This window comes from Pimephales promelas, chromosome 13 (assembly GCF_988280905.1).
Source record: "Pimephales promelas chromosome 13, fPimPro1.hap1.1, whole genome shotgun sequence".
NCBI classification, from domain to species: Eukaryota; Metazoa; Chordata; class Actinopteri; order Cypriniformes; family Leuciscidae; genus Pimephales; species Pimephales promelas.
The window spans coordinates 32,194,644-32,221,249 of NC_142781.1; the positions used below are offsets into that span (position 1 = coordinate 32,194,644).

The 26,606-nt window shown below is 34.3% G+C and overlaps 1 protein-coding gene across 4 annotated transcripts in view; it reads right to left on the minus strand.

Moving 5' to 3' along the window:
• dtnba (dystrobrevin, beta a) overlaps nucleotides 1-26,606 on the minus strand; it is a 29,037-nt gene that overhangs the window by 1,511 nt on the left and 920 nt on the right. Inside the window, exons 2-20 of one of the 4 annotated variants that reach the window (XM_039648028.2) lie at nucleotides 21,153-21,194; nucleotides 17,587-17,654; nucleotides 17,406-17,486; nucleotides 16,042-16,255; nucleotides 15,883-15,968; nucleotides 14,194-14,348; nucleotides 12,700-12,805; nucleotides 12,380-12,546; nucleotides 10,703-10,827; nucleotides 9,776-9,847; nucleotides 8,833-8,919; nucleotides 8,666-8,756; nucleotides 7,597-7,670; nucleotides 7,390-7,503; nucleotides 5,980-6,076; nucleotides 5,732-5,752; nucleotides 3,916-4,081; nucleotides 3,546-3,635; nucleotides 2,184-2,231 (exon numbers count right to left, since the gene is read on the minus strand). In XM_039648028.2, the coding sequence (XP_039503962.2) occupies nucleotides 2,184-2,231; nucleotides 3,546-3,635; nucleotides 3,916-4,081; nucleotides 5,732-5,752; nucleotides 5,980-6,076; nucleotides 7,390-7,503; nucleotides 7,597-7,670; nucleotides 8,666-8,756; nucleotides 8,833-8,919; nucleotides 9,776-9,847; nucleotides 10,703-10,827; nucleotides 12,380-12,546; nucleotides 12,700-12,805; nucleotides 14,194-14,348; nucleotides 15,883-15,968; nucleotides 16,042-16,255; nucleotides 17,406-17,486; nucleotides 17,587-17,653 (1,861 nt within the window). In that variant the 5' untranslated portion in view covers nucleotide 17,654; nucleotides 21,153-21,194. Of the gene's footprint in view, nucleotides 1-2,183; nucleotides 2,235-3,545; nucleotides 3,636-3,915; nucleotides 4,082-5,731; nucleotides 5,753-5,979; nucleotides 6,077-7,389; nucleotides 7,504-7,596; nucleotides 7,671-8,665; nucleotides 8,757-8,832; nucleotides 8,920-9,775; nucleotides 9,848-10,702; nucleotides 10,828-12,379; nucleotides 12,547-12,699; nucleotides 12,806-14,193; nucleotides 14,349-15,882; nucleotides 15,969-16,041; nucleotides 16,256-17,405; nucleotides 17,487-17,586; nucleotides 17,655-21,152; nucleotides 21,195-26,606 lie in introns of all 4 variants that reach the window. The other 3 variants (XM_039648027.2, XM_039648030.2, XM_039648029.2) reach the window with 3 other exon arrangements.

Sequence of the window (26,606 nt, forward strand, 5' to 3'; positions counted from 1 at the left end):
CATTCTTTCTTCAGTCGAAAAGTTATATTTTTCTCTATATAATGGACGTCATTGGGAACCAACCGGTTCAAGGTCCAAAAGACAGTTTCAGTGCAGCTTCAAAGGGCTTTAAATGACACCAGACGATGAATAAGGGTCTTATCAAGCGAAAAGATCTGTCATTTCAAAAATAAATAAAAAGGTTTAAGTTTTATAAGCACAAATGCTCGCCTTGCTCTGTTCTGTGATGAGAGTTCGTGACTCTCTTGTTCGAACTCATAACAAATCTTTTTTCGAAGTCATGTCTCGAAGGGTCCTAGATAAGACCCTTATTCATCGTCTGGTGTCGTTTAAAGCCCTTTGAAGCTGCAATGAAAGAGTCTTTTGGACCTTGAACCGTTTGGTTCCCAATGAAGTCCATTATATGGAGAAAATCCTGGAATGTTTTCATCAAAAACCTTAATTTCTTTTCGACTGAAGAAAGAAAGACATGGACATCTTGGATGACATGGGGGTGAGTAAATTATCAGCAAAAGTTTGTTTGAAATAGCAGGATTTCTTTACTGATTTGTATGAAGCATAAATCTGATTTTTCAGGGTTTCCAGCCGTTTTGATCATTTGGAGGCTTTAGAAAAGTGATGCTGTAGGCTTTATAGGGTTAATAAAGAAATATCCAGTGCGAGAGCTGTAACAGATGAGCTGTAGTATTCAGATGCACTGGTTATTTCACAGAGAGGCGGTTTGGAGGTCTCTAGTGATCCATTAATTCTCTTATCTGGAATTAGTAAAGCGGCTTCAGCTCAGAACAGTAACTAATTGAGAAGATAATCTATCAGCGTGTTCCCTCAACCCCTGTTTAACCTACATAGTGTTTTTAATTAAACGGACCCACTACACGTTTTACAAAGTCTAGAAAAATTGTGCATTTAAATCAGCTGGCTTTTGTGTCCCTCATTATGATAAATAATGTCTCTAAAAATAAATAGCTGAAGCGAGCTTCATCAACAACACATCCACAAAAGTAGTTGCTTCTGATTTGATCTTTACTTTTCTCTTTAAGTATTTATGTTAACTGTACTTGGTGCAAATTACATGCATAACTACTACCGTTCAAAAGTTTGGGGTGGGTAAGATTAGTTTTTATATATATATAAATAAATAAATACTTTTATTTTGAAATTTAATACAAAGTGACAGTAAAGACATTTATATTTTTGTTACAAAAGATTTCGATTTCAAATAAATGTTCTATTCATCAAAGAATCCTGAATTTTTTTTTCACCGTTTCAACAAAAAGATTAAGCGGCACAACTGTTGTCATCATTGATAATAAAAAAATCAGGATATTAGAATGATTTCTGAAGGATCATGTGACACATTTCTTAAATAGTCAACATTGCAACTATGTTTTGCCATAGTAAACAATTGATTATTGATTATACCAAGGTTAAATTCTCTTTCTAATACCAAACTTGATGGTACAGCTAAATCACTTTTGAGAGCATTATATCCCAGCATATATTATTATTTATTAATTTAGCTTGGGACATTCCAATTCAAGTTAACTATATAGTAGTCTAGAGACACAAGATATTGTAAGTGTGTGTGTGTGTGTGTGTGTGTACATATGATCAAAAATCATTGGGACATTTTACCAGAGGCATGCTTTAAGTGCACTACAACAATTTTGAGCAAACCATTGCTTTTGCCTAATTTAATGGATGGGGTCTGAAACTAGCAAAGAAAGGGCATCAGAAGCAGACCAATAAAACAAGAGCGGTGGAGCTGGATGGAGAGATGAATGAATACTATGAAGAAAGAGAAAGAACGAGCACTATAATGAAGGTGTTTCCCAGTACGGGTCCTGCTCATAAAGATTCAGTGTATAGGACCCCTCTGACCCTACAGGAAATTAGTTAAAAAACATCCAGCACCCCCCCACACACACTCATAAACAGCCTCCTCATTAATACTAACGAGTAGTTAAGCACTAACGAGCCCCCTCAGACAGCACAGACACACGCCAGACACACACAAACCCCGTCCTGTAAAACATTATGGGCTTTTGTTTCGCGCAAGGAGGATAAATCTCATGAGATCATTGATGTTCATGTAGCAAGAGCAACTGAAAGGGCCACGGATGTCAGGATTCAGTAGCACAGATGCATTATGGGTAATGTAGTTCTGATGTGGAGGGAAATACCTCTGTCTTTGCCATTCTGCAGTCTCTCCTCCTCCTCTCCTCCATCCTCTACTAAGGACAACAGAATATAATAAATAGATATATATATATAAATACTAGGGATGGGCAACGATTAATCGCATCCAAAATAAAAGTTTGTGTTTACATAATATATGTTTGTGTAGTGTGTATAATTCATTTGTATATATAAATACCCACACATGCATATATTTAAGAAATATGTGCATGTATATATTTTATATATATTTATTCACAATTAATATTTTATATAAATATTTGATATATTAATAACAAATTTTTTCTTAAATATATACATGCATGTGTGGGTATTTATATATACAAATGAATTATGCACACTACACAAACATATATTATGTAAACACAAACTTTTATTTTGGATGCGATTAATCGCAATTAATCGTTGCCCATCCCTAATAAATACAGTAAATATTTACACACATCTGTCTGTCTGACTGGATAGATGGATTAATAAATAATGAATATAATGAACACTTTTAAAAGTAAAACTTAAATGAAATTTAGAAAGATCCCTTTGGCAACGTACTGAAATAAAATAAGCTTAAATTAAAGTACTAAAATTATTATATTGAAGTAAAAAAATTATATATATAATTTTAAAAACGAATTAAACGAATTCAATTATGTTAAAATAATGACAAAAGCACCTAAATATTACCAAAACATAAATATAAAATATAATCTTATTCAAATGTTCCCATTATAATACCATGTCCAAAAGAAACAAGCTTTCTTTTAATTACTTTCCAGTGGTTTTTGCTAGATAATTATTTACAATCGAATTGAAAGGGACTGTGTGACTATTTCCAGGTAACATAAGTCATAGCTGTGAGAACACAAACTACCCACAATACAACACAACTAGTGGTTAACGGATCGTAGGACCAGTCCCAACAGTTCGGCAAGCATGTGATTCAGAGATTAATTGCAAAGTTTAACCATCATAGACTGAAAGTTTATTATTTACACATTTTGTCTTGCAAATTTAAACCTTTAAACTAAGGCTGTGAAACGACTAATCACGATTCACATCCAAAATAAAAGTCTGTTTACATAATATATGTGTGTGAAGTGTGTATAATTATTTTTTATATATAAATACACACACACATACATGTATATATTAAAGAAAAATGTGTTATTTATATATAAATTCTGTTATTTATATATAAATATTTATAGAAATTTTAAGTCAGATCGGTACTCGCACAGCCACAGGAAGTCATACATTTCAGATATTAAATTTATCTCCTTCCAAATTTTGTGATCCGTTGAACCACTAAACACGACAGATGAGAATTATCTGCAAGGACGCTCTCAAACCTGAGTTGAGCTCTTTGACCAGTGAAGACATGGTGTTTGTGATGGAGTCTGCCGCCACCAGGAGATCATTTCGTAGGTTTCTGCGAGGTCCTGTAGAAACAAAAAATGATGAAAAAAGTTCTGATTTGATGTCAATGCACAGTTTAGGTTAAACAGCTTCCTAAAAGCATTGAATTATTACAGCATGCAACAGGTAAGAACCGATATATTTTCAAGTAATTTGCCCGTCCACAACACAACAATAACAACCAATCAGAACACGTCAAAGAGGGCGGGTCTACCCAGTTCAGTCCAAATCCGATTCTTGTCGCTAACTAAAAGTTCTGTCGCTCATAAGAAATGTAAAAATAGTGGTAAATTACTAATTTACCCTGAGCAAATGCATCCTGAACGTCTCCACCCACTCCAGCTAAAGAGTCCTGGGGCCCGTGAGTGGGGGTGTGGCCTGTGGGGGCGGAGCCTGACGTAGGCGAGCGAATAGGCATTGGCATAGAACGAGGGGAGGCGTGGCTTGGGGAGGAACCAGAAGCTTGAGCCTGAGAAAGAGATGAATACTACTTATTGAACATGATACACCCGCTAAATGTTTCTGTTCGTGCTAAAACTCAACTCACTGCATGTAAAAGTCTAAGTAAAGTCTATAAAGTTTGTGAGAACTTACAGCAGACAGTGGGAGTTAAACAAGGGAGGAAAAGTAAATGAAAATAAATGCAAACAAAGAGACAGTACATCACACACACAAAAGGGCAGTGGAGGTTCATATCCCCATATTTAATACATACAGTAATCTTAATACACTGATGGAAATCACATTAGTTAATCACATCATTTACTCACTCTCTTGTTGTCCCAAACCAGTTTTTTTCTTCTGTTAAACACAAAAGAAGATATTTTGAAGAATGTTGGTAACCAAACAGCTGATTAATAGTATTATCCATATTTCTCAATAGTATTTTTTTCCTACTATGGAAGTCAATGGCTACCATCAACAGTTTGATTATTCTTCAAAATATCTTGTTTTGTGTTCAACAGAAGAAAGAAACTCATACAGGGTTGGAACAACATGAGAGTGAATAAATGGATTTAATTTGAGTAATTTTGTTATGTGCTTTTGTCTTTTTTTTTGTTACATTTTTAGCATTTTTATCTATGTCTGTAGTTTTTATTTCAGTTTAAGAGTTAATATTTTTGTAACTAACTGAAATGTTTACTTTAAGTTTTAGTTTTTTAATCTAATATTCATATTTTATTTCACTGAACTAAAACAATATTTAATAGTTTTAGTTTACGTTTTAGTTAACAATGGTGAGCATAAGCAGTTTTTCACTTCTTGGATTTAAGAGGATGCCGTTAGGATCCTCTAACGTGTATAATGCACTGAAATTAAAATGTAAAGTATATTCTACACTTGATAGAATACTTCCTGGCAACAATGCAAAAAAAATGGTAATCAAAAGGTTGGAAAACTGTTTTAATGAGTGCTGAGTTTGTACTGTAGGTGTCTTCTTTTAGTTTTTAATAAAATTCCTTTTAAAAACAACAAAGCTAGTTCCTTAAAATGACATCATCCACGCTGTAACACTGAAACATGCATTTTCTGTAACTCTGCTTTGTATTGTGAATGTATACAAATAAACGTGAATAGTTTTTGGTGGGAATACATCAGTAAGTCTAGAGCTATTCAGTGGTGATGTCCATTTGCAGACCAGCCCAGAATTTCCTGAGCATTTTTATAATAGCAATTTTTGATTTTTAGGTCAAATAAGATTAATATTTTACTTGACTTCAACATTAACTACACCCGGTCAGACTCAGACCTCAAAAGTTGCTATGTTTTTTAAAAGCCTAAGTTTCTAACACGTTGCCGGATAAAAAAGTGATTATGAGGTGTGTGTTAACTCACATTTTGACATTGTGCTTATTTAGCAAACTAACATTTTAAGAGCAGTATGTGATTAATGTTGTCGTTAACCTTATTTCACTCATAAATCAAACACTGCTATTCATAAAAACAAAAAAAAAACAGGAATTTCTCTAAAATGCTAATTCTCTTCCATGTTTTCGTACTCAAAACTAAACAGCTCTTTTTATCTACATATTTATTTGTGTCTTCTTGCACTGTGATTTTTTTGTCTGTGAAATCACATAGTAAATTCTCTCTCATGCAGAGTAAAACACACACTCACAGCTTGTCTCTGCTCCTCATCCTGCGAGAACAGAACAGAGACGGAGGAAAAGAAAAGAGGGAGTGAGAAACAGAAGAGAGAAAAGATGACGAAAACAACTATCAACTCTAATCTGTAAAGAGAAGAAAGTGTGTGAGAAAAGAAAGCAGGTCAGATGCTGAACGCTAAAGAGAGTGACGCCCTCTAGTGGCGGAAGTATTACAGTTCACCCCAAAATCAAGTTTTTTCCCATGTGAGTGTGGCGGCACCTTCAGTAGTTTCATGAGTCCTTCTAGCTGCACCATCAGCTCTCTCCGGCTCTCCTGTAGAGATGACATCCTTTGCTCCAGCTCATCCTTCCTCTGCCTAACACACACACAAACACACTGACAGACCTTAGACTAGGAATCACCAACCTTCTTGCAATGAAGAGCCATTTTTAGGTTTCCTAGTTAATCACTGTGCCGTTGTACACTACACATGTAGTTCGGTTCTCTTGGTTATTTTGGTTCGGACCAAAAAAGAAAATGATACATTTAGTCTTGGCATTTTTGTTTAGATTAAATCGAACTCTGGTGTGATTGCTCTGTTAGTGAGGTTATTTGAATAAGTGTGAACACTGGTGCATCAAACAAGCGGACCAGACTTTATCCGCTTCCTTTTAATCGATAAAAAACTTTGGTTTGTTTTGATCATGCGTCAGCGGCGATTACCCCTATTGTTCATTGTTAGTGTGTTAACCAATGTGTTTATCTAATGTTAACAAATGAAATCTTACGTGTTACAATACTATTTATTAGGGCTTGGTATTGACACAAATTTAACAATTCGATTCGATTTCGATTCACAAGCTTGCAATTCGATTCGATTTCGATTCCGATTCGATCCAATATTGATTATTTTGGATATCAGTTACAATAAATGGCAAATTTTCTCAAGGAAATCTAATCTCTTAACTAATGCTGTAAACTGTGGGAGTCTAGTCGAGCCTACTAGGCTTCATTAGCCTAATATGAAGGTAATAATGAACTGTTTTGTAGCTATATAAACACTTAAATGACTCTTTTATTTATTTTTATAATAAGAAGATTATATGAAATACAAACATTTAAATGGTGGCTGTCATAAAAACTTGCCAGATTTATTCAAATATGCATTCAATATTGAAGAACATTAAGATTATAATGCATATGTAATATGGTGTATTTAGCAAAATGTTCCTCTCTAGAGTTATTTTTTCTAGCTGACTAACGAGTTTATGTGGATTTTCTGAGGTAAATATGACGATACATGACATTGATGTATCGAAAACGTTATTTATGTTTTTGAATTTCTAAAGAAAATGGACGTAATTTGAAAAATTGAGACTTTGTTTCATATCAATAGGAACAAAGGACAAAGATTATTGCGATTTGTTGGATGCGCGCAGCTGTGATACAATGTCCCATTCATTCAAATGAAACAGGATGACTAATCGATTCTTGAGATTTAAGAATCGATATCGGTTTGTAAAAATGAGAATCGATTAATATCGAGAAATCAATATTTATTACCCAGCCCTACTATTTATTAATGTATATTTTGGTTCTGTAAGCTGTTGTGATCATTACAGACGAAAAAAAATCTTTTTTTCTTTTTAAACAGTAAAATATATATTACAATTTTGCATAGACGGTCACCTTAGCTGTCTGAGTTCAGCCAGCAGTGTCGGGTTCTGTTGGACTCTCTCTGGAGTCGGCTGACATGCCTGTTCGTGCTCCGTTCGCAAACGCTGGATCTCCTGCAAAATCTCCCTGAAATCACACACACACACACACAGTATTATCATTTACACACTCACTCAGATTGAAATCCAAAAGCACTGGATTGAACTCAGTTGTGTGCACCTGTTCTTGTTCTCCAGTTGCATGATGAGTTCTCTCTGCTGTTTGTTGGTGTCATAGCTGAAGTCTGAAGGTCTCTGTGAATCACAAGAGCAGCAGGAATAAAGACATATGACCGTTTTACTGTGTGGACCTGCTTAGCTGTAATTTGGAGACAAAACTCTCCCCAAAAGTGAGCTAAATCAGACTAAACCTTTATCTGAGTGTATATACTTCAGGTAAAAAGGCAAGAAAGCATCTTGTATGTCAAGAGTATTGTGTTTTATATACTGCAGAAATAGTTTCAAAGCAGATTTACAATAATGAACAGGACAGAAACAAGTTTAATTCAGCTAGAAGCAGCACTAATGAAGAAACAAGTTTATTCTTTCAGCTCAATGCTGATTCAGTTCAGTTCAGCAACAGTGTTGATGTTGCAAACTACACTCTATATAGAACCTTAAAAGGTTCTATCAGCGCTATGTATTTGGAACCCTTAAAAGGTTCTAAACACTCTTAAAAAGGGTTCCTCTGGGTTCTATATAGAACCCCGGGGTTCCAGACTTGGCCAATAGAACCTTTTACAAAAAAATGGTTCTATATAGAACCATTTTGGAGTTTCACATATGAAGTGGGGGATGGAACCATTTCTGGTTCTAAATAGAACCATATCTTCTAAGAGTGTTCAGTTTTGAAAGAAAAATAAATATTCAGCTATAAAGCAGAACACAATATTGTCATTATTCATTATTCAATTCAGTTCATCAGACAGGGTCAGTGCAATTAAATCAGTAATATAGACCATTTCACAAGATGTAAACAACACTGGTCCAGAAGCACTTCCTGTTTCAGTTTGTAACTGTTTTCTTTATTTCACATGTAAAGAAAACATCTTAAAGATGTTTGTTTAACTTTTTGATTCAGTTTTAAATGTTCTGTTGGTTGTATTTTATCCCAGCTTTTATGTAGTGTTAAAAAACTGAAACAGGAAGTGCTTCTGGACCAGTGTTGTTTACATCTTGTGAAATGATCTATTGCTGGATGTCTGTAGTGAGCATCATTCGAAACGAGAGTAAATGTGTGTGTAACTCACTGTTGTGGGTCCAGGGTTCGTTGATAGGCGAGATGCATAACGTGCAATGAGTTTATGCTCTTCATCCGTTCGACTAGGACTGTCTAATGCACTACACACACAGAGAAAATATTATTACAAGACCTTAAATAACCTCAGCTGATACACACATACACACACACACTCACCGTGGGCTGCTCTGGAGTTTGTTCACATATGCTGCGATCAGTGCATGTTCCTCGTTCATTCGCTGAGCTGCAGCTAGAGTCGGCAGTCTACACACAAACACACACACACACACTTGTTTTACTATATTAGTGAGGACTTCCAATGATTTTATGTCAGGTTAATGATATGAAGAGTTCAGATGCAAAAGCCTCTAAGTGGCATTTGAAATTTTCTTCTAGAATGATCATTTTTATCAAGCTTCTATATTTAAGTTCAGTAATTTCACTTAAATGGCAATGATAATTACCTATTAATTGTTATTTAAGTAAAATTACTGAACTTGAATATATACGTTTAATAAAAATCATCATTAAAGAAGAACATTTCAAATGGCATTTAGAGGCTTTTGCATATTTTCTATGGATAACCCTAACCAAAACCCTCACAAAAACATGTGGAAAACACTAGATTTAAATAAAAACATATTTTGGGCGATTTATAAGCCTTTTTATCTAGTGAGGACCAGTGAAATGTCATCACTAGTCAGTTGTCATAATAAATTTCACCATTTTCTAGTGGCCCTAACAAGTACACACATTCACACTCACATGGACGGTAAAAATATTTATGGCCGGTACATTTTATCAAGTCACTGGCAATTAGCAGTTAGTTTCAGACTATGGAAAGGCCAATATAAAACTTACGGACAATAATCTATAAAGCCGACCATTATTTCCATGCTGCCATTAACCAACAGATGGCCAATATTGTATATCTAAATTAGATTTTAAAAGAAATTAAAAAAGAAAATTAAAATCACCAAAAACTGAAATAGTGATAACAGGCATCACAACCATGATGTATAGTATGAAAGATGGATAAATATTCCTTAAGTTGAATGATAAAAACAGTCTCTTTCCAGTTTCATCTGAAAGTTCAAAGGTGAAGAGGAGGTGTGCTTACCTTTTACTGGGGGTGTGGCCTGTAGAAGAGGGCGGGGCTGGTTCATTCATGTTTCCCATTGGACGGGGAGGACTTGAGAGAGAGAAAAAAATATATATGGGTGTTTATAAATAATTAAATACTAGATAATATTTGGATATAAATTTGATTTAGATATGAAATAAAATATTTCCTATTTTTATAATAATATTATAATACAATTTTATTAATATTTATTTATTTTTTTTAAATTTACATTTTTATTTTAATACAATTTTAACAACTTTTTTAATCATTCTTGCAGCTTTCATAGTTTTGCATTCATTGAGAGCATATTTGTTAAATTAAAAGTAATTTATCACACTGTAGTGAACTACAAAACATCTAAAAGGTGACAAAAAATGCAATTTGAGAGAAACATGAATGAAAACACCTAGAGTTAATTTCCATTATACATTTTAACCTAAAATCTGATTGATGTTGAAGGTTCATGGACATGATATTTGTCGAATTTGACAATAATACACACTTTTTCTCGCTCACACACACTAAAAAAACACGCATGAATTCAGAATAAATCAAACATTACACTGTTCAACTAACCCAGAGACACACACATACACTGGTTAGTCATGCAAAAATAAGAGCCTGAAACAACACAGACAGACCAGAGAGAGAAACAGAGCGAGATCCTGAGGAAAAACAGGTGGACTGAGAAAAAGACACCTGAATGAAGACAGAACTATAACTGACCTCACGCCTGTAAGCAGATAATAAAAGTAAACTCCTCTCTGTGCTCTGTCGAGTGATCGTGTCTGACCCTCATCGGTGTGTCCACCGAGACAATGTGATCATGTGATGTCAGGAACCAATAGAAACATCCCCAACACTTCCAAAATGGCCCCAGACAGAGGATTGTGTGTGTGTGTGTGTGTGTGATTGTCTTACACTATATTGGACAAGTCGAGGGGTTTCTCGGGGTATTCTGGGTAGACGGGGTGGGACGGCTCTCTACTCGGCACACAGCCCAAAGACTTACTGATGGCACGGCCCAACTTCTTAGCTGGAGATTTCTGGAACAAACACACAAAACTGAAACTCTACAAAAGATATAAAGACTTTCCACTTGTATCCATTCACTGTGTATCTTGACTGTTTTTGATGATAACAGAATGCATTTGCATATTAAAAACTGTTAATTAATTAACAGATCCTACTCACATATACACTACCGTTCAAAAGTTTAGGGATAGATTCAACTAAATACAAATTCATTAAATTAAAAAACTAATTAATTAATTAAATTTATTAAATAAAACCCATTTTAATTAAAAAAAACCTTTTACTCAGCAATGATACTTTAAACCGATCAAACAGTAAAGACATTTTATATTTTACAAAATATTTCGATTTCAAATAAATGATTCATTACTGATTTATCAATCAGTTTCCACAAATATATCTATGCTGAAAATTCAGATTTGACATCACAGGAATAAATTATATTTTAAAATATAATAAAATAGAAAACTGTTATTTTAAACTGTAATAATATTTCACAATTTTTTGATCAAATAAATGCAGCCTTGGTGAGCAAAAGAGACTGTTTAAAAATCATAGCGTTGAATGGTAGTGTAGAAATGTGTATTTGCTATAGAAATGTGGCACTTTTAAGATTTCATTCTTTTTTCAGAGGGGAAGTTCCACTCAAAAACACTGAAACAAATATTTCAAATCATAAGGTTGTGCTACAAATAACCCTTATCCGTCATTTTGACTGAACGAGCTGTAAAATTCCCTTCATGCTCTACTCTCAGACGCCAGGAGAATAACGTAACGCTCGGTATTTTAACGTGACGTGGTATGATCGCTCTTTTCAGTCGCTGCATTCTTTTCATCCTTTCATTTTTCCTTTGTATTCTGCAGTAACAATATGAAAAAAGAAAACATATACAGCGCATTTGTGGATTTAATTCACTGTATTTCCCATGAATAATTCACTGAAATGCACTAACAAAATTCCCAAATCCTCACATCTATATCCAGGTTTGTTTTCGCATGAATGCTTTAAAATTTAACTATCTCTCCTTTTCACTTCTAATCCCTATTATCAAGTGTTTACTTTATAAAGCAGGTAAATACAATATTTATTGGCGGTCAAAATGAGGGAAATATTACCACTCAATGTTCCAGTTAATTAACATTTTTGATTAAGACAATGAATGTTGCATACATTATCACAATGATATTTAACAATATCACTCCGGGAATATATCATGGCCGCGGGGTCATGTATGATCTGTTGTCAAATTTTTTAATGCTTTAACACTTTTGAATGTGCTTTTAATGTTCAATAACTGAAGGTTTTTGAAAACGCTTATAATTGCATTTACAGAGCGAACTTTCGCTGATTCTTCACAGTTTAACAGAAGTAACACCCGTAATTTGAGCGAAGCGTAATGGGGCGTATGAAAAAGGTGGATAATGTCTTGATATTTCAAGGTTTCCCCATGGAAAGGGACAAACTAAATTATGATCCCGAGTAACATTAGAAGTAGAAAAAAGATAACATTAATAAAAAAAAAAACGAAGGAACAAGACATGACAGATGCAGTTGATGCTCACCCAGGACGAATGCTCCTTCATCTCGTGCTGGTTGTTGTGGTTTCCGCTCGCATGACCTCGCCAGAAACAGTTCTGACACAGCTGATAGTTGAAACACTGTTGACAGCGATAACGAAATCCCATCATGCTTTCCGACCGACAGAAAGAACATGCCACCGGATGACAGACTGAGAAAGAGAAAGAGATTCAATGTGCAGGAACATATGGGTATTAAACTACAAAATGAATGTTCATGACGTTAGTGATGATCACGGATATATAATCAAGCTTGAATATGAATAAATTAGCATATCATATTACAAGCGACTCGAGGTTGTTACCGTTCTCCACGTTTGCCAGCCGATGCAACAGAGGAAGCCAAAAGAGACACTGAGGAAGAGGATCTGACATCAGAGTATCCAGAAACATGTTCAGCATCACCTTCTTCTGTTAAACACACATAAACACACACACACACACACTAAATATCTCCATCACAGAACTGGCCAACATTTTCTGAGTGTCCTGTGCAAAAGCTGCTGTGGGTGTTGCTGTGTGGATGCTAACCAACACAAGTCAAAAGAGTTCGCTCACATGTCTCTAGATATGACTTTGATTCATCTGTCAATTTGAAACAAAATCACTTGTTTTTATTGTAAAATGGGTTATGGGTGTGCATTTATTTGAATTTCTTTATTATATAACCGTTTATGGAATATTTTTAAATAATATTAAGACAAGGCAAGGCAAGTTTATTTATATAGCACATTTCATACACAATGGTAATTCAAAGTGCTTTACATAGAAGGAATTAATTAATAATTAAAATAAATAAGAATAATAACGAGATAAAACAAGCTGCATTCTGTTTTACAATGACGCTCTCACTTTGTCTTCTCTTGTTTTATATACTGAAACAAATTACTGTTTTGCTGACTGTATTTATTTTGATATGATTCACTTATAAATAAATAAATAATATAATAATAATTGAATGTATAAAGTTTATATTTATAGAGTGTAATGTACAGACTACCTTCAAATGTTTGGGGTCTGTAAGATTTTTTTATACTTTAGAAAGTCTCTTCTCTCAACAAGAGTGCATTTATTTGATCAAAAATACAGAAAAAAAAACAGTAATATTCTGAATAATTACAATTTAAAATAACAGTTTCCTATATGAATATATTTAAAAATGTAATTTATTCCTGTGATGATCACATGATCCTTCAGAAATCACTCTAAATATGATTAAATTTTTTTTTTATCAACACTGAAAACAGTTTTGCTGCTTCGTATTATTGTGGAAACCATAAAACCTTTTCCAGAATTCTCTGATGATATAAAGTTCAAAAGAAACAACCTTATTTGAAATAGAAACCTTTTGTAACATTATAAAAGTCTTTACTGTCCTTTTTAAAATTAAATGATTACTTTCTTTAAAATCAAAACCATACTGACCCCAAACTTTTGAACATAAGTGTATATGTTTTCACACATTTTTTTCAGTACATCAAGAAAATCCACGATTAAAAAGATTTTTTAAGTTCAATAAATAAATCAATGATGTTTCCAGCATCAATTGGTAATCATATTATATAATCATGATCTCAATATTGACCAAAATAATTTTTTTATTATGATTATGCCATAATCGAAGCTAAAACACGAAGCTAAAACTGCACGTTTGATCTCTTCCTCACGCTGCATGATTTGAAGTATCATTCATGCCTGCAGCAAAAGCAATGCACAGCAAGTCATGCATTAACTCTAACTATCAGCAATAACACTGATGCTTACGAGACAAAAAGAAGAAATGAGTGTCAAATCGTTACTTGTTGAGGAAAACAGGATCTGGCGAAGTGATCCTTGTAGCCGAACGATGGCCCCTCGTACACGGCATTGGGCAGCTTCAGCGCCTCCTGGAGGAAGTGGTCGAACTTGGGCATCACCATCGCACCGTGAGAATCTGATATCTGAGAGAAAATATCTAACACACACAGACAGTCCATGAGTATTGTCATGCATATCTCTGTCCACTAGTGGGAAGCACTCCTGAAATCTCACAGCTAAGCCACTATTATCCAAAAGCAAATTTAACTTGAGTGCAAAATTAAAATATTGCAAAAAAAAGCATCGTTTCATTCCCATGTGTTCACTTCCTGGAAAATTGGCGCAAAATATCTGTGATAAAACTGAAAGTGTCTGCATTCGGGGATGCACTGTGGCATTAAAAATGCCTCGCATCTCAGAGCGCTGTCGTGTTATCTTGCGTTCAGATGGAAAACGCAATCGTGTGAATTGCTTCTGGGAGATCATTATACTAGTCTTTTATTTAAGCAATTAGCTGATTAGTCAGCTTTCCCCCCCACCAATCTCAGACTTTCCATATTACGAGGAAGGAACATGAGTTTGTCCGTGTTGTTGGGAAGAAATGAGCCTTTGAGAAGTCCAGTGGCATAGACGTGGAAGTGAAGTGCAGCAAGTGTGGTTCTGCAGCAAATATGCACCTAATATTAGCACACATTTATCCAGGTTAATGTTAGAGCGAGCGGCCATGTAAAGTGCCTATTTTTAGGCTTCTACTTGCATGTTTTAAATAAGTAATGTTTGAGGTCACACATCACCTTTTAGTGGTCATTCTTTATCCTCTTAACCAGACGCATAACTGCATGGATCTGTCACTGGACAACTTTTCCAATTCCTGTGGAGTTTTTTCTGAGACTAAAGTCAGCCAAGCCTCTGTATCTCATCTAACGTTTAGTCGACTATTATGAGGCAGCCCTACATTATACCCAACCATTTTGACGACAGATTTAGCTTAGGCATTTCAGAATGATCAAATCAACGTCTGAGATGCTGTTCGATTGAATGGCTCATCTTGTAAGTTCAGTTATCCAATCGCATCCTCTGTTGAAGCGAAGTTATGTGAGATTTTCAGCCCGTTCTCATCCCAAGGCGTCATATACTGTGGCTTTTGACATTTCGTCAACATCCGACGCACTTGGCACCTTTTAGCATCAATATGAGACGCAGATATATATGGGCAAGAAGGCGCCCCCTAGTGGTCTAACTCTAACCCTACCCCAGAACTAAACCTACCCATAACCGAAGAAAGCTCTGTGTGTGTTATATTGACGCGAAAGGGTGCCATGTGCGTTGGATTTAGACGAAATTTCAAAAGCGCCACTAAAATGAGAACGCATTGACGCAGCAAATATGATGATTTGCTGCTCAAAAAACGTTTCTGATAATTATTAATGTTGAAAACGGTTATATTTTTTGTAGAAACCTTGATGCATCTTATTCAGGATTTGTTGATGAATATTTATGAAAATCCCTTTTTTGTTGTGCATCAACAAAAGTTTACATTGTAGTTTATGCACGTCTTCATATCTGATCAAAAAAAGTATTTTTAAAATTGACACACATCTTGGTTTTGCCATTCAGGGTTCTTTTATGCAATATCCAAAAATATGCATAAAAATATGTAGAGGGAGATAGCTATTGATGCATGAACTTACAGCGAAGTTTATCAACCAGTTTTCCTCCACACAGCACCGAGAGCATCACTTTGACGGAAAACACTGTTAGCCTTCCATGAGCATCACTGCAAAACAAACAGTTACACCGTCAGAAATAACACCCACAAACACAAGACCTGAACACACACACACACTCACCTGTCGTGTGCCGCCACTATGAAGTTGAGCAGTAGGCTGGTGTTGTGCTGGACGTTGATCTGGTGTGTGGTGGGCAGTCGTTTGTTTAGCTGCTGGTAGATGCAGGCGACGATGGTCTCCAGCCGAGCCACACTGATCTCAGTACAGATGTCCAGCGTGTTCAGACCGTTCTCACGGAACGCCTCGATCATGTTCCACACGTCCACCAGATGCACTGAGAGAGAAAATACATGAAATATGAGGAATTACGGCAGGAAAAACCTTACTATGTCAGTTCAGATTACTCTAAATATAATAAAAAATAAGCAAGTGGCATGAAAAACTCCCTTTTAAACTTTTTAACATGCACTACTGTTCAAAAGTTTGGGTTTGGTAAGATTTTTTGTCAAAAACCTGTTAAACAAGGCTGCATTTATTTGGTCAAAAATACGATAAAAAAACTGATATTGTGAAATATTTATATTATTTAAAATAAATGTTTTCTATTTAGATATACTTTACTTATTTTTGTGATGTCAAAGCTGAATTTTCATCATCATTACTCCAGTCTTCAGTGTCACATGATCCTTCAGAAATTACTCTAATATGATGATTTGCTGCTCAAAAAAACATTTCTGATAATTATTAATGTTGAAAACGGTTATTTTTTTTGTGGAAACCTTGATGCATCTTATTCAGGATTTGTTGATGAATATTTATGAAAATCTTACAATGTTACATTATAAATATATATATACATATACTGGCACTTTCTGTCAAATTAATTCAACTTAATTACTGAATAAAAGTATTAATTTATTTTAAAAACAATAAAATCTTACTGGTTTTTGAAAAAAGTGTATTTTTAGCTTATCTTGTTACATGTTTCATTGCATTATTAGTCAGTAGTGTTTTAAAGCAACACCAAGTAACTTTTCCTCTGCGGTCGCCCTACAGTTTGTTAGCAGAATTTTCCATTACCGCTGTAAATAATTTAGCCTAGCGCAGCAGACTGTCGCACACACACTCGTTGTTTATCAGCACCGGCTTTGGGATGAACGATGTCCACAGACAAGGAAGAGTGTGTTGCATGATTTCATGAAAGTATGATGTATTGCGACATCAGAAAGGACGAAAAACAAAATAATGATTTTTGTAACGCTTGACGTGAAGCAAGTCACATTTGTAGTTTTCGTATGTCTCGTTAGAACTACAGAAACGCGACCCGATCTGGCAATCTTACATAGCAGATACAGGACCGCGAAGCAAATCCAGAAGTGCCTTTCACCCTGTTACGACTTAATGAACCACTGAAACGATTTTGGAAACATTATTTTAAGGTAAAAAAAATCGTACTTAGTGTTGCTTTAAAGTGAAATACTCACAGTTGCATTTCTTCTGAATGAATCTGAGCTTGCAGGCGGTGCGGTACGTGGACAGTCGGATGGTGTCATAGTTCTGTGTCTCTGAAGGAGCAAAGTCACACATCAGTCACTTCATACTCAAATGCACCAGTGTACGAACACTTGCAATAGGGTCAAAGGTCACGAGGTGGGAGGAACTCACTCATGTCTGTGAAGAGCTGCTTCCTATCGGCCATGACATTCCCCTTCCTTCCCGCCTCCTCTATCATCCTAGGGACACAAACAGAGAAATGAAATACAGACGGGCAATTATTCGATTATTTCACATCATGGCTCAAGTAGATTTTTCCACGTGTAATCGTGCAAAATGCTTATGAGGTGATGGGTTTTTTTTCTTTTCTTGTGTTGATACTAAAATAAATAAATATTTCTAAATTACCTCAAATAAAATTGGTTTGGTAATGGCATAATTTAACCTGTTAACTGTCACCCCCCCTTTTTTGAATAGACATGAAAATGCACATTTCGAACTTAAATGGTTGTAATTCAAGAATGCTTTGGAATATAGACATATGATTGGTCTTGTTTTAAAGAAGACATTTGGCAGATTTTTGTAGAAGTGAAATAAATTAAGAAAGTGAAACAGAAAAAAAGTTATAGAAGTTTGAGTTTATGGAAATGTACAATGTAAAAATATTAATTATTCATATTTTACATAAAATATATACTTTCAAAACCTGGGCTACTCTAAAATGGCAGAAATATCAAAGCCAAAAATCTGAACAAGTTGTGTTTCAAATTTTAGGTTGATATCTCAAAAAATGAGCTTTCAGTAAGATTTTGTTTGAGCGCAGTACCAAACATTTACACTAGGGCACAATCAGACTCCATTACTGCCCATATAAGGGCGCCTGCATTTCAATTCGTGTTTTGAGTGATATGAACCATTATTTTCACAATTTTCATACAATTTCTGAAGTAGAGATCCTAATTAGAAGTAGCATGGGAAGTTTGGCAGATTTTGATATGAATTGAACCTCCAAGAAACACATACAAAGAACACGCATGTAAGTCATAGCTAGCTGACACGTCACAAATGGTGAATTTATTATTTTTTTCTTGATATTTCAAACTTTTCATACCTTTTTTTTCCAAAATAATTGAATGGATTCTGTCTTTTGAACTTTTGGCATGAAAACAAACTGAGGTATCTACCATTTTTTCATGATTTTTCATGTTTACTGCTATTTTAAAATAAAGGTCTGAACACGCCTTATGAGTATGAAAATATTCTTGCTTTATATTGATAAATTATGGCTCCTCTGTAATATATTTTGAAAATCAGTCACCAAATATGGAAACTAGAGATTGTAAGCTTTCAAATGATATATAGTTTGTCAATATTATTTAAGGTATTTACTAAGATATTATTGTTTTAAAAATATAGTGGCAAACGTCCCACCTGTGGGACGGTGACAGTGTTAACATTTAACATCAAAAACTTAAGTGCACAATTGCACATAAATAGGAAATTAATTGAAAATATTGAAATATTTATCTGATTTTAATATTTGCACGAATTTAACGTTTAGTTTATATTCTAATTACTTCGATTAAACTAGAAAAAAAAAATCACGCACACTACACTAAGTTGCAAAACGTATCGAAATTGAACGTTTTGGCAACATTTCGGTCCCATGACCGAATCAAATTAATAAATGCCTTTGTCCTACCAGTTAATAGTTCATTGATTATATTTTAATTACATTATAGAGGAGAGAAAAATACGGATGGGGATGAAAAGTCAAAACTCAAAACTGAGAAATTCTGGCAAATCTAACATTTCTCTTAAAGAAATAGTGAGTCATTAAAAATGAAAGTCATCATTTACATTTACTCACCCTCAAGTTGTTTCAAACATGTATGAGTTAAATTCAATGGGGTAAAAGATGAATTTGAATGAATTTAAGTGAACTATTTCTCTAACAGGGAAGAAACTTTTATGAAGTGTTCTTACCAAGCAAGCAGCAACCACCCAAAACCCCTCAACAATGAGTTTGTTCCCAAACAGTTGCATCTTAATAAAGAACAGAACCAAATCTCTCTGACTGAAAAGCACTGAAGCATGTGTACACACACATTCCTGCAGGGATTTTCTGGTCTCCGGTGAGACTTACCCATAATCCCCTGGGACACAGAGGCACAAACAGTGATAACTGCTAAGTACAACAAAACTCAACTATTACTGTAATCCAAACACTTGGTAAGATTTAATTATTGTATTCATTCACCGTCTTCTTCGACCGAATGACATTATCGTTTTGTCTTTATTGCCTTAAAATCCCTTTATTTGAACTATTTTAGGTGTTTCTGCACCAACACACACACTTGAGTGGGAATTATTTCTCAAACAGTCGAATCCAGACGTGCAAACACCTCACTGCTAAAACATTCCAGTGTCCTGAACTCACATTAACAATCATCACACACACAAGCTAAAAATCATTAACACACACCAGCTCCAAAAACACACAAACACACTGACTTCAGCTGTGGGACTGAAACTTCCTTTTACGGTTTAATGTTTTAATCACAATTATTTTTAATTAAGCATAAGGTATGAAAGACCGTCATATTTCATACAACGGTGCAAAAGTTTGGGGTCAGTATAATTTTTTTTTTTTCAGCAAGGATACATTAAATTGATCAAAATAGACACTAAAGACTTTAATAATGTATGTACAGTATATATATATATTTTTCAGGATTTTGTGATTAAAGAACCACTTATTTGAAAAAATATATAATAAATAAATAAAGAAAAAAATCTATGTATAATAAATAAATAAAAAATAATAATATATATATATATATATATATATATAATTTATTATTATATATTTTTTATATATTATTATATATTATTATTATATAAGTGGTTCTTTATAACAAAATCCTGAAAAAAAATTAGTCACCGGTTTCCACAAAAATATGAAGCAGCACTTACTATTTTCAACATTAATAATTATCAGAAATGATAAATAAAATAAAATAAATTTATATATAATAAATAAATAATATATATATATATATATATATATATTATTTATTATTATATATTTTTTATATATTATTATATATTATTATTATTATATAAGTGGTTCTTTAATAACAAAATCCTGAAAAAAATTAGTCACCGGTTTCCACAAAAATATGAAGCAGCACTTACTATTTTCAGGATTAATAATTATCAGAAATGATAAAATATATATATATATATTTTTTTTTACATATTATTATATATTATTTTTATATAAATGGTTCTTTAATAACAAAATCCTGAAAAAAACGAGTCTCCGATTTCCACAAAAATATGAAGCAGCACTTACTATTTTCAACATTAATAATTAGAAATAATCAGAAAAGTTTTTTTGTGCAGCAAATCAGCAAATTAGAATAGTTTCTGAAGGATCACGTGACACTGAAGCCTGGAGTAATGATGCTGAAAATAAAGCTTTGACATCACAAAATTGAACTGGATTTAAAGAGATAATCAAATAGAAAACAATTATTTTAAATTGTAATAATATTTCAGAATATTGCTGTTTTTTCTATATTTTTGATCAATTAATTGCAGCCTTGGTGAGCAGAAGAGACTTTTCTATTGCAAAAACGCATACTGACTCTTGACTTTTGAACTGTAGTTTAGGCATAAAACACTGAAATGCAGAAGTACAAGACATAAGAGGAAACACCAGCTGCTATTACCTGATCTCCACGGCAGGTCAGACAGGTGAAAGCATCACAGGCCTGAAAACAGGAAGAGAGTGAGATGATCAGACATCATACACACATTAATCACACTTTACAGGTCAAATATACCCTCAAATCCTCTTCTTTAAGGGGTCACACTTGGCTCCGTCACAGTTAAAAGTAACCAAAGCCTTGAAATGTAACTTCTTTTTTTATCCCAGGAAAACCAATGTTTTATATATTTTGTTCAATAATATCATTTGATTATATTATTATTCAGAATTTGGAAGGGATTTTATGATACTATGTAATATTGATTACAAAGATTTATGAGCTATTTTTTCCATTAGAACAAATTTTTATTATTATAAATCTTTTTTTTTTAATAAATGCAACATTTTCACGTTCAAATAGAGTGAAGGCCTTTAAAATCCATTTTTTTTTGAAGTGAGAAAAGTGCCACCTGGAGGCGTTAAAAAAATAAAAACGTGTGTAATGTCCCTGTAACCATCTAGCTTTATAGCTAAATCATGGACTAACATGTAAATGCACGTAGCTAGCGCATATCAAGCTAGTATGCATAGGCCACAAAGTGTTATAACACAGCGGACCGGGGGGAATAATATTGATTTTTTTCCAGAAAATTTCTTGAACAAAATAAATTCAAGCACATTTAAGGACTTCAAAAAACTGTCCAGGGCCTTCAGATTCACTAACTTTCACAGATTTCAAGGAACCCTGTAATAAATGAATTGGTTGAATACATACATAATCCAATTTGTTTAAATCTCATACATTTTAACTATTGAAATATTGTTTGTTCTACATGCTAACCATTAATACTTTTAACTCAATTCATACAATTTTCACATTCAACAGATTTATGCGGACTCTAAGAAAGTTGGATACATAAAACAATAAAATGAAAATCCTTAATAATAAACTATGCCATGATTTCATGACTGACAAATACAAATGTAGTTTTATGCTTTGTTAAATCTGTGTAAACCAATAATCGCTAATAATTCATTATACTTACACTCTATCTATTGTCTGTCTATCTAATGCTTTATGATGCAAATACCTTGTTTTCATTAAAATATGAGATCTGTGTTTACATTCACCTGCTAATTACATTTGTGCATCTAAAGTAACTTTGAGATGTGCAATTTATCAGTTCATGCATGCAGTGGGAATCAAACCCAAGACCTTAGTGTTATTAAAGTGGCCAAACTGACAATCTAGTCATGAACACACAAACAGATTATAGTTCTGCACAATAGCAGCTGATTTATAACACAAACAGATTCAAAACACACTCTATTTAAATTCTGTATCATGATCAACACATCAGTAGCTCAAAACTGATCCATTATAAACAGCAGCTACAGTTCGTAATTAACTCAAACACACCGTCTCTGCACAACCACAACCACCCTCAAAGTGGAGAAGAGCTGTCACACACACACACACACACACACACAGATGGGCGGCAGTGAGTTTACTATTCCTGTCAGCCACCCAAACTCATGACCTTTCACTCAAACACCATAAGTGGAAAACTAAAGGCACCATATGAGAAGTGTCTGTCTATGTGTGTGTGTGTGTGTGTGTGTGTGTGGTCAGGCAGATTTTAGCCTCTGCTGATACAGTTCATTCATACCTGCCGTCAAACCCAGAGTTCAGCCGCTCATTAATGTCAGACAGCACGGCCTCTCGAAGACTAAAGCAGAACAGAATGTTGTTGCTATACTCACACTGACTAATACTGCCAGATATTAATATTTCAGCCAGATATTATTGGTTCACTGCGGTGAGCAATGATGAAACAGCGGCTACCAGAGCAGCAGCTCAACATACAAGCTGCCAACATTTTGATTTTTTCAAAATGTATTAATTATAGGAACATTTATCAGGAAAAAAATAAAAATAAAAATAAATATATATATATATATATTCAATATATTTATTTTAAACATATTTTAATTATAATTTATATAATGATTTAAAATATATTTAAAAGAAATTTATTGAATATATATATATATATATATATATATATATACATCATATAAATTATAATAAATTTACTAATAATATATCATTTTTATAATGGTTTAATATATATATATATTTAATTTACTTTTTTATTTATATGAATGTCAATTCAATATATAAATTATAAATTATTAGTAAATTAATTATAATTATATATATATATATATATATATATAATATTATTTAAAATGTAATTAACAAAAAAAAATCTATACAGTATATATATATATATATACACACACACACACACACACACACACACACACATACAGTATACAGTATGTGCATGTATACATTATATATGTGACAATATATACAGGCTATATATATATATATATATATATATATTTTTTTTTTTTTCAAAACGCTATAAAATGTTTACTATTTGCAATTGTAAGGATCGAGACTGTATAATGTGACATCAAGCCATCACAAACATCAAATGTTTAAGTTAGCAATAAAAACAGATAATGATCAACAAACTGTTGGATTGCACGACTATGAGCGCTGGCCCACTTTTGTCAACCAGTCAGAAACTTGGACATTGTCATGTTTGTTTGCTGAAGACTATGGGGTTTCTGTCAGAGTAACTCTGTGTAATAATTAAACAAGTCATTAAAAGGCATTATCAGATAGTTAATAACAGAGATACTGAACTCTCTACAGTAACAGAGGTGTATGACTGTGTTACAGAAACATTTGCTTTGACGACCACAACTGACAGCTCCATCTGCCTGTTTACACACCACGCGTGCTTAAGTCCTGCGTTTATATTTAGCAGCATCTAATAAGTGTGTTTATTAATCATCTGAAGATATTTCCTTTGAGTTAATGCGGGAGCTTGTGTTCTTTTCTTCCAGTGCCAGCTCATATCAGTTTCTCTGACGTGCAGCGAATGATTGAATATCTCCTTTGGGGAGATCAACAAAAGCCTTCTGAAGGTTCCCGCGGACAGCGGCCCTGATCTTCCTTTCAGACTTTCCAGAGTCTGAGCTGAATAAGAGGAAGACTGTGATGGAGAACAATGTCTTTGTGCACAAAAATAAGATCAAACTCAGTCGCTGGGGTTGAGACGTCACATCCATTCAGAAAAGCAGTGACGGAGAACAGGAGAGATTGTGTGTGTGTGTGTTTGCATTTCACAGGAATGGCATGAGCTCTATTTGCATTTCGTACAGAGACAAATAAGGATAAAGCCCAAAAGTTAAACACAAAACATGCCGGTAACTAATGAAACCTGTCAAGAACACATCCCGCTCGTATTTCACCTCAAAATCAAAAACACAGAAACAAGAAGTTGCATGTTGAAGAAAATTCAAGGCGTTTTTTAGAAGCATTAAGACTTTCTGAGAATTAAGCACATATACACCCACACCCGATTCACATGACAATATTTCTATAAATATTTCTATATTCCAAGATCGAGCAAAAAAATAAAGAAAGTAACATCCGGAATCATTTCAATAATGGGATATATGAGGGCATGCGCTTAAAGAGATACTCCACCTCTGGAAAGATGAATGTGCATTTAAAATGGGTCATTTATGTAGAAGAAATGTGAAATTATTTTGAATTTGGAGTTTTCTAGAATGAGAAATGCCAGAAAATGTATTTTTGGCTTATGTTGATGAAAGACAACAACTCCCAGAATGCACTTGTTTCCCTGCCCTAGGAGACCACGCCTACCGGCAACAGAGTGCAGTAGTTAAACAACAAGTCTAGGCTACTAGTGAGTCTCTGTGATGAGTCTGCCTGAAAATGTGTTTCGAGATCGGCCAAAATGTCCGGGATTCGGCCACTCATCATGTTTACTGTGGCGAGCGGGACGAGTGAGGGCCGCGGGATAACGGCGCGTGATTACCGATGAGCGACACCTGTGAGACGCACCGGTCTCGTATCTCTCACGGAGGAGCGGGAATTTTCTTAGCGATGTTAAAACGCACATCAACCGATCACTTGTTTAGCGTTCATGTAAACACTACATACAGATTCACCAATCGGAATGAATTCAGTTAGATTGAAACAAAAGCTGTGCATGTAAACAATGAATGGCGACCGCAGAAAGCAAAAGCTGAATCCCAGACATCGACAGCCGGACATGTCCGGGAAAAAGAGGATGGTAACCCCTAATACTCAGCTTTCTCCACAGAACTTCCAAAAAAAGATGGCTGACACTATGTGTTCATTCTGTGAGTGAGACGTTCTTAAAAATATATATATGATCTAATGCCCTGGAGAAAAAGTTATGTACTAAAAATTATCCAAATGTATAAACCAGCATCATCACAAAAAAAAATAATAAACTGGATTAAACCTTCCCTGATTCAAAACTCAACCTAGTAAAGCCCTGTACTTTCAGTTTCAGAAGTGTGTTAAAGGTTCAAGATCTCATGTCACGACTCACAAGCAATGTATGAACACACCTTTTAGGGTCTGGTGGTTCATATGATTATTTTCTGACATCCTAATTCTGGAGGAGGCCATCGGTCTGTCTGAATGCCACTGTGGATGTGGACATGCATGCGCGTGCGTGTGTGTGTGTGTGTTTGTGTGTGTGTGTGTGTGTGTGTGTGTGTGGAGCAGGTAGGCAGAACATCCGATGAGGGGGACAAACATTCCAAAGATTCCAGATCTCAAACCTCTGTGTGTGTGTGTGTGTGTGTGTGTGTGTCTTTACTCAGGTCACATGAATAAATGGATTTCAAACACTTTGTTTTAAGAACCCAAAGAGCAGCAGGGGCCCCTTTCGCTTGTACACACACTCATATATACACACACACACACACACACACACACTCCTACAAAAGTAGAGCCTGGCATGAAGATACTCTCATGGTTATTTTTGCCCTGGTGACGACTTGACGACTCTCTGGTCTGGTATGAACATACACACAAATATGATCTCTCAAACTGTACCAAACCTGTATCCACATTAATCCTTAACAGTTATCACATTAGTATCAGCTCTATTTACTTTATCTTGTGTCCAATTTGAGAAAAAGAAAACAAAAACTGTCTGTGCTCATAATCTTTCATTAAATGAATTGACTTGCTCTGCCTCAAAATAATCTCTCTACAGCACAAAGTTACTGCCCCTTACAAAAAGTACCATGGTTTATATGACACAGCCATAATGGTAGTAGCAATAAAAATATATAAACACTGTACCAATGTAACACCAGAGTACTTTTCAATAAGGGCCTTTAACGTTAAAAATTAGCTTATTAACAAAGTGGGTTAATATACCAACCCAGTTTATCATCAGATGAACCAAATAGAAAGCACTGGCCTAATTTTCACAAAAATGACAGAATACAACATCACTTACAAAAAAAGTAGCCTATCGTTTTTTATGGACATTGCACCATGGTATTTTTGGAAACACGTTGAATAGCACCATGTAAATAAATA